The sequence below is a fragment of the Myxine glutinosa genome, chromosome 11 (genome assembly GCF_964187855.1).
Source record: "Myxine glutinosa chromosome 11, kmMyxGlut1.1, whole genome shotgun sequence".
In the NCBI taxonomy this organism is placed as follows: domain Eukaryota; kingdom Metazoa; phylum Chordata; class Myxini; order Myxiniformes; family Myxinidae; genus Myxine; species Myxine glutinosa.
This window is the reverse complement of record NC_136271.1, coordinates 136,440,211-136,452,935: the sequence shown is the minus strand read 5'-3', so window position 1 is coordinate 136,452,935 and position 12,725 is coordinate 136,440,211. Positions and strand designations below refer to the sequence as shown.

Sequence of the window (12,725 nt, the reverse complement as noted above, 5' to 3'; positions counted from 1 at the left end):
CAGCGCTCAGAGGTGACGTTCTTTCTCAGGCCTCTCCAAACTCAGGCGCATCTGTTTCAGCGCTCGCAGGTCCGTCTTTCTCCAGCTGGGGGCGCATCTGACGTCACATCCGGCGCGGGGCCGCGTATATCCGGCGGGGAGTGACACGCCCTCGGCTCGTTAGCTCCGCCTCGTGGAATCGGCACGTTGCTTCTCATTGGGTGCGGGGGGTTACCAGGCTCCGCCCTTGAGGAGGAGCTGACAGCCAGCCCCTCCGTGGTAACCCCGTGGAGCGCGTGGTCAATGGCGCTAATCGAGCCGGTGTGAGGACGCATCCTCCCCCGCGCCGCCGCCATCTCCTCCGTTGCTGCAGCCATAGTTGGTTGGGGAAGAAGATGGAAGGAGGTATGGGAAAGGTCCTAAACTCACTACTGATGCCATATAATCACATTCTGGTGCAACGAAGAGTCATAATTAATGGAGACGAGGCCTTAACTGACATAGAATAAGAATAACTAGGAAGATGTCCGAAAGTTGTCTACGTGTGGTGCGGTGGACCTGGGCACGACATTTAATGGGGGAATAAGGGGAAGGTCGGCTCTACTGATTGTTATTTACATGCAATGGGACTAGGGAATGGGGGATTGGGGAAAGTTGGGGAGTATTGGAGAAAATAGGGGAATATTTACAAGCGGATATGGAGGCCAAATTCCATATTCGCAACATTGCACCCTTCTCTACCCTCGGGGCGTCCCGACCCGATAAATTTTTACCTACTTTAGTGTGGCACGCAATGTAGTTCCCTCTACTATTAACTCTACCCTGAGTGCGACAGTTTTACAGATATTCACAAATGAGTAAATATGTCCCCCTGCGACGTTGCACCCTTCTCCTCACAGAAACACACCCACAGGATAACCGAATCCGGAAAGAATTCTCAAACTAAACATACAGCCGGTAGGGAGCATTATTTACAAGATTACGCTGATATCTACACTACGATCCAGGACCTGTTTTTGGAGGAACACATGCAGATGTTATGCATAGAGAGAGCGCGCTTGCCAGCATCGATACACCAACCCACGAGTGCTCTGTGGCCGACGGCCTTTAATAACGTGCAGAGCACCCTTCCCGAGCATCAAAAGCACCACCCCACCACCAATCGGTGCAGTCACCATTGTTCATTGGAATAAAAATAAATTCGACAACCCCTAACCCTGCAGGTGTCTCTTGCTCTTCTTGTGGTGCACTTGGTGTTAACTAAAAGTGGTTCACCTGTATGGCATAGGTGCCACGTTGACCCATAGGTCCATCCCCGGGTGGTGCTTGGCCGCAAACGAACTGCGGTCCATTGTGGGTGGCCACAAACATTGCGGTCCATATGGTGTATCGATCCCGGCAGCAAACAGCGAAAGTGCAGGCCCACAACTGCGCAGCCAGCACCTCTCTCTCCTCTCTCTCTACCCCAAAGCCAGATCCTCGGAGGTGGGAGACAAAAGAAGCAGACAAGTGAGTAAGGTGGTAAGGGCGCAAAAGTGCACGCAATATAAGGTAATGCACACTGGGGGCACATGGGAACCAGGTGAGACAGGTACGTTCCTATCGTACGCCCCCCCCCCCCACCAGGTAACCTACATGGCCCCTCCCTTACCCCTTACTGTATCCACAAAACACAACACTACCCATAAACATCTACTTTACAAATCAACAAACATCCCTACTGTCTTCCCCGTTCCTCCCATAAACCAAATTCGTCTTCTCTCCCTCCTAACCAATCAAATTTGCCATTTCCAACTCTCATCAAAATTTGCCATCTCCAACTCAACATCAAAATTTGCCATCACCAATTCATCATCAGTCCCTCCTAAGGAGGGAGAGATGGAATCACCCCAATGTCTTATCCACGTCGTGATGCGTCTCACAAATCCAACAGCAATTCTCACTTCCTGCACACAGAACAAAGAAAACACAGGTGTGGAGTCATCATCATCACCACAGGTAAGTGGCTGCGTATGGTGCGACAGGTTCATCAATCCTAACTATTTCCTAAATGACTTTAACAACTTTACACTACCCGGGGTCTTTCTCCGGCCAAACCATTGGCCCTCTTACACTATGGGTTCTAAAAACCAATTCCCATTGGCCAAACTGTGGTGCGCTTCAATTTGGGGTCTCACTCCCCCGATTCATCTCCCGGTGCCCTCGCACAATTTCTGGGCTGCGGCGTGTACCTCTCCCAGTGGGTCTACCCACCTGCACACCTCCACCACTGCAGTTGCCTCCGAGCTTACCTGCTCCTTGCCCTAACCTAACTACCTGGGGAAGGCCCTCTGGCACTCTCCCCACTCGGTGCCCTCTCTGGCACTGGGCTACCCGGGTCCGTCCTCCGGATCCTCGGGCCCCATCCACAACTCTACCGGCTCCCAGAGCCCACCTGCGGCCTCACCTGGCCGACATCCTCACAGTGGTGGAGTGCCCAACCAACTACACGCACTAACAGGCTACACGCCCAGCCATTTCCACAACACTAATGCACCCATTCACAACACCATTCTGCAACCGCACCACAAGTGCCAATATCCAACCACAATTTACCTGTACCCTCTACCTAACACTTACACTACCCGCCCCGGGTACTCGTGAAAGGGGTCTACTCTTCCCCCATCCACACCTTCGCACCATGCACACCACTCCGTACCACTCACTCCAACTCTCTCCACACACCTGTACTTGCACACCTGTGCTCTCACACCTGGTGCCACCTGCACCCTTCTCTCCCCAAGCGCATTCGCGCTGATCCACACACTCACTACTCATACACTGCTCCACACACCTGTCCAGTTGCACACCTGTGCAATCACACCTGTTCAATCCTCCCACACACGGCATCATCTCAGCTAACTACTCCCTTCTGAAACTTGCGCTTCCCAGTCGTCCCTTTAAACTATTGCGCTCCCACGTCATTATCATCCACACTAATCTACCTGCGTCCCCACTACAGGTATCAGTCACTAACTAAACTTAACGTTACCTAATGTCAATCTCTTCTAGATCCCTACTAATAACCTAACCCACCCGGGCTAGTTGTCACTGCCATATACCCCATAAACTATTGCGCATTTGCCCCACATGGGAAGGATGGTGGATTTGCCATCCCACCACATCGGGGGTCTCTCACTACCAATTTCGCACATCAAATTTCAACAAATTAAAAATTTGCCAATCACTACCCATCATCTGCCAATCACTACTGCCAATCCTTTGCCAATCATCAAATTTTGTTTTTCTCTAATTTTGGGTCCAAAACACTAACCTCATCACCCAGTCGACTCACTAATACCTCTCGGTGCGCCAATTCCTGTCCAAAGCCCGGATTCGTAAAGCCAAGCCATGAATGCTGGTTGTTCTGTGCCAGCGGCTGGGTGCGTCCCGCATTCGGTGCAGGGAAGGAGGTTTACCCGGGCCGAGATCCCACGCACCATCTCGGCACGGAGCCATCCAATGCCCCGATCTCGACCTGCCGGCACGTCTCACCAAAAAGTGGTCGCCATGACGACCCTTTCTATCGGGCTGCCAGCTCCGCCTAGTGGAGCACGGACGCGGCCGTTCAAAGCGAGGCCCAGCACGCACCGAGGGCCCGATTCGGCTATAAGTCGCTCTAACCTCTAACCCGTCTAACGTCGATGCTTCACCTGGACGCTTACACCCCGCAGCCCGTTCCTTGCTCACACATCCAGCCGTTCCCATGCTACCTTTCCTTACACACCCAGGTACACCCATTCCACTCACAGCCTTGGTCACACACCTGACCACCGAACACTTTGGCACACATTCGTTGCTCGCACACCTCACCAATACACCGCTTCGCGCCCCCTCCTCGGTCACCTCCTCTGTGACAATCACAGGTGTGCTCTCATTCGCACACCCAACCACGTGCCTCACCACCAACTCCAGCGTGCATTCCCACTCACGCTCTACCATTCCAGGTGTGCATCCTTCTATTCCAGGTGTACATCCTCGCTCACCTGTCACAACTAACTCACTCTCCTTGTCACTCGCACTACTCTCACCTCCATTCTTGACAGCGCACTCACCCTTACTCTTGACAGCGCACTCTTTCCTCATGCACCTGTCCGTCACACACCTTTCTCGCGCACACTCTCCCGTTACACCCTCTGTAACACTCACCACAGGTGTGCATTCTTCCTTGCCTTTGACAGCGCACTCTTTCCCCATGCACCTGTCCGTCACACACCTTCCTCGCGCACACTCTCCCGTCACACCCTCTGTAACACTCACCACAGCACGCTTCCATGTGCTCCCTCGCACACGCGCTACGACCGACTCACTCTCGCCAGCACACTCACTCCTTGGCACGCACTTTTTCCTCACACACCCCAGAGTCGGACTTTCTTGCACACCTCCTTTTTCGCACACCAGACCTGTCGCACACTTCACCAACGGCCTTTCACGAACACCCGGATCCAAACCAATCCCCAAGCTTCTTAAATCCCCTGGCGCATCATACGCACGACCATATTGGTCACCACTTACACCGGGTCCTCTTCCTCTTCGCTTCTCCTCCATCACCTGCGAATCCCTCATCCGGTTAATGAGCACATCATCACGATCCAGACACAGACTTTGGACCAATTCTTTTATCTCCTCTTTTATCTCTTTGTTATCCCCTCTCCGTCGCTTCTTAATTTCGCTCATCCCTTCTTCCACTTCTTCTAGTTTCTGCTTCACCTCCTTTATTCCCCGGTACGTCTCCTCAAGCTCGTCCTCCAAGGCTACCTTGACCGTTTCCATGTGCGTCCTCACCTGCCGGTCCTTCGTCTCCATTACCTCTATCACCTCGTCCAACCTCGTTGTCAGTCCCTCACGTACCATCTGACATTCCCTCTTCGTCGCTATTAAGTCGTTTTTTAGTTCTTTCTGTGTCGCCTTTAAACCTCCTAATACCGCAGTGTTCCTTTGAACCTGCTCCACTAACTCCGTCTGTCCCACCGTCAGCTGCTCCACCTCCTGCGTCAGGTCCTCTATGCCCCCTTGTAACTTTACTGTCCCCTTTCTCACCTCCTTTTCCATGTGCTCCTCACAGTGCCTCACCTCCTCGCGCACTTCTCCGACCTCCTCACTCACTCCTCTTCTGATCTCCTCTCCCATCACTTGCATCTCCTGCCCAGATGCCACCCTCATCTGCTCCATTTCCTCCCTGTGAGCATCCAGTTTGGTTTCTACCCCCATTCTGACCCCCTCTATCTGCTGCTCCATTTGTTTAACTTCCCTTTCCGCTTGGTCCCTCATGTCCCTCAATTTGCCTTCCATACTGTTTTCTAACCCCTCTAACCCATTTTTCACTCCCTCTATCTGATTCTCCTGGGCAGCCATTCTATTTTCTACCCCCATTAACCCATTTTTCACTTCTTTTATCCCGTTGTCTAACCCCTCAAAATTATTGTCTAACTTCCCAAATTTCTTGTCTAACTCCTCAAAATTATTGTCTAACCCCTCACTGGTACCCCTCGCTTCGTCCCTCATTACCCCCATTTGCTCACTCAATCGCTCAATTTGGCTCCCCATACTCATCTGTACAGCTGCCTGTAGCTGCGCAATGAGGGCCTGTATGTCAATCGGCTGCATGTTAAAGCCCGTTGATACAGCGGGCTCGGCTACCGCGCGCTCTTGCGAGGCGCCATTTTGCGTGCCTGCTACCCTCGCTGTTTCGCTCTCCTCATGTCCCTCAATTTGGTCCTGGACCGACCCTGCTTCACTCTCCCCTACCGGACCCCAGCCGTCTTGATCCGCCATAGCGCGACTTTCAAAATTCGAGTTTCGTAACACCAATCCAAATTTTGCTGTTATAATTTCGTCGAGCGCAGTAACCGCGGGACCGCGCTCCGGATCGATTTGGTCGAGCGCCGTACGCGCTCCGGCTCGATTTTCCCTCCCAAAATTTGGGCCTAACTAATTTAGTCCCGGGTCCGAATCTCACTCCTCGACACCAATTGTTACTCTAATAGTACAATTGGTGTTCCAAAATTTGGGCTAAATAAATTTAGTCCCAGGTTCGAATCCCATCTCCTGACTACCAATTGTTACAGACACGACTTTGATGTTAAGGTGGGCCGAGCGGAATGGCCGTCGTGTCCGCACAAATTACCCGATTGTACTCGAACGTTGACGAAGCCGCGCCACGCTGGCTCAATAAGGAAAAAGAAGACACACGGCTGAATTATAATGACAGACACCAGGGATACGGTTCTCAAGACCTCCGGAGGAGATTATATTCGTGCGGAAGGTCAGATTACAGGGACGAGAGGTACAACATAGAAAGACAAGCACTTAGACACAATCTTATATTATTCCCGGACAGACGACAGACAAACGGGACAACGGCTGACTCACACGGGGGTTGATGGCAGGAAAGCGGGTATCGATGGCTCAAGGTGCACTCTTGGCTCAAAGCAGGGTACACGGTTCGGTCCAGAGATGCAGGGAGGTCTCGTCGCAGCGCTCAGAGGTGACGTTCTTTCTCAGGCCTCTCCAAACTCAGGCGCATCTGTTTCAGCGCTCGCAGGTCCGTCTTTCTCCAGCTGGGGGCGCATCTGACGTCACATCCGGCGCGGGGCCGCGTATATCCGGCGGGGAGTGACACGCCCTCGGCTCGTTAGCTCCGCCTCGTGGAATCGGCACGTTGCTTCTCATTGGGTGCGGGGGGTTACCAGGCTCCGCCCTTGAGGAGGAGCTGACAGCCAGCCCCTCCGTGGTAACCCCGTGGAGCGCGTGGTCAATGGCGCTAATCGAGCCGGTGTGAGGACGCATCCTCCCCCGCGCCGCCGCCATCTCCTCCGTTGCTGCAGCCATAGTTGGTTGGGGAAGAAGATGGAAGGAGGTATGGGAAAGGTCCTAAACTCACTACTGATGCCATATAATCACATTCTGGTGCAACGAAGAGTCATAATTAATGGAGACGAGGCCTTAACTGACATAGAATAAGAATAACTAGGAAGATGTCCGAAAGTTGTCTACGTGTGGTGCGGTGGACCTGGGCACGACATTTAATGGGGGAATAAGGGGAAGGTCGGCTCTACTGATTGTTATTTACATGCAATGGGACTAGGGAATGGGGGATTGGGGAAAGTTGGGGAGTATTGGAGAAAATAGGGGAATATTTACAAGCGGATATGGAGGCCAAATTCCATATTCGCAACAATATTTAAACAATATTTAAACAGAACCGTGAAGAACAATCTTATATTCACAAAATACCAACGGGGAGAGGGCCGAGACTGGAGGGACAACCACGAGTCACGTGAACAGAGCAAAAGGTGTAAGGCAAGGAGATAATGGGGGCGGGGTGAGACAGCGCACGTGGGCAGAAGCACCCGAAACGGCACACGTGGAGAAAAGGAAATAAATGTTTTAAATAAATGTATGTTTAAAATATATTAGTTTAAATAAATGTATGCTTTACTCCTCTGCATTTAGGTGCTATTTATATAAAATAACAGTAATTGGAGAGACATTTATACTTTCCTTCATTGCCTTTTTTGTCTTTGTGCAGCTGCAGAAGTGTATCGCAGTGAGCCAGACAGCAGCAGACAAATTGTTTGAGATCTACAAGCATGCCATCACCCGGCGCTATTCAAAAACGAGCTTGGAGGCTTCAGCCCCCAACTTATGGTCCACTTAAACACCTTTTACGAACGGGAATTTGGTTGATGTGAATATTGGATTGATTTCTGAAATAAAAACACGACTTTGTTATTTGTGGTTTGATTACTTTGATGCTTTCACTGGCTGAGAGCCTTGCTTTACAGGAAATTCTGATTAATTGTCATGGTAGTTGTTTATTCCTGGCCAAGTTATTCCAAAACAGCAATGCAATGAATAAGAAGCCTTTACACCATGACTATGTACCCGAATTATCCAAAGAACAAAGCTGGGGTTCTGCCATTTGCAGGTCAGCCAGATATCATATCTGAAAAGAGTTTATTAATGCAAGTTTTTTTTTTTTTTTTTTTGGTTTACAAAATCCATGCTTATAGAAGGAGCAGTAACAAAGCCAGAGGCAATGTGCTGACAGAGGGGCATTCTTTGAATAGAGTAAAACAAGGAGCGAAACAAATCAAGGTAGTGTCCTGGGACAAATTAATTATCTTTAATTCTTTGTTAAGCAATTTGTACAGCGTGTTTCTTTCCGAAAGAAATTTCGGAAAATTTTTCCGAAATTTGAAATTCGTGTTTCAAATTATCACATTTAATTCTTTGCACAGCGCGTTTCAAAAGTCTGGAATCGTATGAAATATTTTTTATTTCTTTTATTATTTTTGAGACCATGCCTTTGAGGTGGATCGGACCTCGTGGAGTGATAGAATGGTTCACGCGTAGTTCACATCTAACGCCACTTGGCGTTTTTATTTGAGGGCACCAGAAATCATGAGTTTATACCACTGGCCCATGTATTTATTGAAGATCTAAAGAATGAAATCAGAAATGAAAGTGCTAAAATCGATGTGTCAATGTTAAGAAACCTACATACAAGAATTGATATGTGTATGCATGTCAGTTGCTCACCATTTGAATAATTACTGTAATGAAATTCTAAAATAAATATCCCGATTATGTCTGGACTTTTGAAACACCCTGTAAACGTAAAAGCTTTCGAAAATGGTCAAACAATAAAGACAAAATTATATATACTAGTGGGGTATGCTTACACACTGTAAGCAATAATGAACTGTGCTTTGTACATCGGTACATAATAAATAGAAGCTCTATGATTCTAGGTAAGCATTACCGACCTACTAGATATCGATGGAGTTTTTTTTTTTTAACTGATGTGTTTGCAGTTGCTTTTTTAACGTAAATTTTCATTGAGGTTTTTATTTCACAATTTAGTTATATAAATTACAATTTTCAAATGCTAGATTTTCAAAACATTGAGGTTTTTTTTCCAGGACACGTTCACGGTTTTTTAATATCAATTTTCATTTATGGATGCTTTCTGACGGGTCTGTGATTTTTCCCATTGTATCGGCTTCGATGTCCGTCGACACGTGAAATTTCAGCTTTCTACATCACTGGGAAGGTATTGAGCATTGATATCAGTCTTATATATTAGATGTTTGAAGAAGGAAGTAGCAATACCAAAGAAGTAGCAATACCAAGTGTATGAATAAGGGGGAAAGACTTAACCACATCAGAATGTAAGAATGCAATTTTCAAAATAGCCAGGCAGATGGTGAAGGATAGAAGAGCTGTGGTAAAGTTCATTGTTTGAAAAATGAAAACTTGTCCCAGTCAAGAAAGACAATATTTACATGGAATAGAAAGCATACTTTGAAAAACTCTTGAATGAAGGAAACAAATGGAAAACGACCTGGATGCTAATAAAGCTGAAGGTCCAGCAGAAAGATATGTAAAAAAGAAGTTTCATCAGCTGTTGAAAGTTAAAATAAAGGAAATGTGGCGTGTCCAACTGGATTCTTCATTAAAATGATAGAGGTGGATTATGAAGTGTATAAAAGTTTGGTAAGGAATGATACTTGAAGGTTGGGTGGATAGCCCTATTGTGCCATTGTTCAAAATGAAAGTGGACCTTTTATTATGTTAAAGGGTGGAGTTCAACTAATTGAGCAGGTGTTGAAAGTTTTTTGAAAAGGAAGTTAAAATAAGACCAAAAAAATTTGTAAATATAGACAAGAACCACCTCAAGCATTTTCCTGGTTTTATGCAGGAAGATTAACAATAAAAGCGATTTTTATTTTTGAGGCAATGCCAAGAGAAGTATTTGGCAAAGAAAAGAAAATTGTATCATGTTTTTGTGGCCCAGCTGACCCACCCGTCATGGTATTGGGATGCCGCAACCCCCTGATATCCCCTACAAGGGTTAAAAAAAACACTGGGTTTATTCAAGTGGGGTTTTTAAATCCAGGTGGGGAAAACTGAGCTGAGCCAATTAGTGCCAACCCTGACTACAGGGTACAGGAGTAACAAAAAGGCTGGAATCTGGGCCATTTTTATTTCCTCTTTGCACACGTGTCAATTTGGGGACTAGTCTTACTTAACGAATATCGTAGCGCTCTCGACATCGATCATCCTGTTTCTGGCTTTAGTTTTGATCACTACTAAGGTTGAGAATGCAAGTTCACATCGGTAAGTCGTTGGGAACATCACTAGGGCTTGTGTAACTAAGCACAGACAACTCAAGACCCCTCCCTCCCCCCTCTGGCAAACCACTCAAGGCCCCCTTGGGGGTCACGACCTGTCATTTGAGAAACGGCTAGAGAAAGCATATGATCGAGTACCCAGAGCAGTTATTGATTGGGCAACTTGCACCTGAAGAAATGGTAAAAGTGGTAATGAGAATGTATAAAAAAGAAGATGAATAACTATAGTAAAGTCCACCTTGGGATGCATGAAATGTTTGAAATCAAGGTAGAATTGCACCAGGGATCGGTTTTAGGTCCTCTACTGTTTGTAAAATAATAAGAAGCACTGCTTTCACATCTTCAGATAAATAAGGTTGCTGAAGCAGTTTTTCCTTGGCTGGTGGGAGTAGGGAGGGGGGGAGGGTTGGAGGAGGGCAAGGATGCTAATGGTTAGGTAGTGAATGCTGAAAGTGAAATAATTTTGTTATCAAAAAGAGATGTTTAAGAAATGGAATGGTACAATGGAGAAGAAAGGTTTATGCATCAGCATCAATAAAACAAAGGATCGAGTTAGTGCTGAAGATGAAAGGAAAGAAAGCAGAAAACGGCCTTGTTCAATATGCAGAAAAGGAGTTGGAAGAAATTTGATTCAATGTAGGCAGTTATACATTGTGTCACAAGAGGTACAGTGGTATCATTGGAAATTTGGTAACAAAACCTGTGATTTTCAAATGTAAAAAAGTGAGGATCAATCATTTCAAGAAAAGATTAACAACAAAAATAAGAAGATGTCATGTGGAGCACGATACTTGCAAAATCCACCCCCCACCCCCACTAAAAAAAATTCCATTGATACAGCAAATTGTTCATTTCATGAAGATTAAAATTGACAATTTTGATCAAAGCTCGGGTCAATAGGAAGAAAAGTGACGATTTTTCAGATGAAAAATGATGATTTTGGAAGGTTGATCTTGAGTTGACCTTTGACCTATTGACCTCAAAAATAGTTAGTTTCCCTATTTAGTGATTCAATGTGCAAATGCTGTTCAATTTTCAAGTCAATCGGATGAAAATTGAGGATTTTAGAAATTTAGCAAAGTTGGTGACCTTTGGCCTATGTTGACCTTTTAACCTTTTGATCCCAAAAACAATAGGCTTCTCAATTGGGACGACCTATACAACTTGGTACGACCTATACAATCGTGACGATCGGTTTAGAATTGTGACCTGTAGGCCGGTGACAAACAAACAGACAGACAGACAGAACCACAAACGCAAACGAACCAATATACTTGAAAAATCTTCGATTTTGCATGCAATAAATACAGTGCCCTCCATATGTATTGGAACAGTGAAGTCAAATTTGTTATTATTGTGAAATAATCAAGAAATTTGAATTTGAGATTAAAAATTTTTAATATGAGGCAAGAGTGCAGGTCATCTTTTATTTCTTGGTATTTCTACGCATATGTTTTACCATTGTAGAACAAAAGCAATTTTTATTTCAGCTCCCCCATTTTAGGTAAGCATAAGTGTTGAACAGATGACTGACGGGTGTTTCTTGTTGCATTGATCGTTTGTACATAAAAGAGCTGTGAATGTCTAGTCTTGGCTTTAGCCTTTGCTTTTGCCTACGGAGTCTGTAAGTATAAACCAATATGAAGATGAGATAACTGTATGAAAGAAATCAAGCAATTTGTAAGCTGAAAGAACAGGATAATTCAATTAGAACCATAGCACAAAAATTGGGCATATCAAATACAACAATTTGGAATATCCTGAACAAGAAAGAAACCACTCGTGCACTTCACAATAGGCAACGGCCAGGTCAGCCATGGAAAACAACTGCAGCTGATGACAGAAAAATCATCAGAGCTGTGAAAAAACCCCAAAAACAACTGTGAGTGACATCACCAACAGCCTTGAGAGTGCAGGGGTGAAAGTATCACAATCTACCGTTCACAGAAGATTTCGACAGCAGAATTACAAAGGCTACACCGCAACATGCAAGCCTCTTATCAACACCAAAATTAGGCCAGATTAGAATTTGCCAAGAAGTACAGACGTGAGTCGGTAAAGATCTGGAATAAAGTTTTATGGACAGATGAGACCAAGATAATCCTTTACCAATGCAATGAAAAGACAAAAGTATGGAGAAAGGAAGAAACTGCAGATGATCCACAAATACTATCTCATCTGTGAAGCATGGTAGAGGTAGTGTCATGGCTTGGGCATGCATGGCTGCCTCTGGAACTGGCTTACTCATCTTTATTGATGATGTAACTAATGATGGCAGCAGCAGAATCAATTCAGAAGTGTACAGAAACATTGTGTTGCCTCGGTACAAGAAAATGCCTCCAAACCCAAAACACATTGCCAACACAATGAAGGAGTCCATCAGGGGGGGGGAAAGTGGAAGGTTTTAGACTGGCCTAGTCAATATCCTGATTTAAATCCAATGGAGCATGCATTTCACTTGCTGAAGAGGAGACTAAAGTCAGAAACCCCCAAAAACAAACAACAACTGAAAATGGCTGCAGTGAAAGCTTGACAAAGCATCTCAAAGGAAGATACAAAAGAGTTCTC

General features: G+C 46.1%; 1 protein-coding gene across 2 annotated transcripts in view; it reads left to right on the top strand.

Moving 5' to 3' along the window:
* The window catches only part of EXOSC5 (exosome component 5), a 32,950-nt gene extending 25,198 nt beyond the window's left edge, over window positions 1-7,752 (top strand). For both annotated transcript variants that reach the window (XM_068130967.2, XM_068130968.2), the window contains one exon: window positions 7,550-7,752. In XM_068130967.2, coding sequence (XP_067987068.1) covers window positions 7,550-7,678 — 129 coding nt within the window. In that variant the 3' untranslated portion in view covers window positions 7,679-7,752. The remainder of the gene's footprint in view (window positions 1-7,549) is intronic.
* Window positions 7,753-12,725: the final 4,973 nt, after the last annotated feature.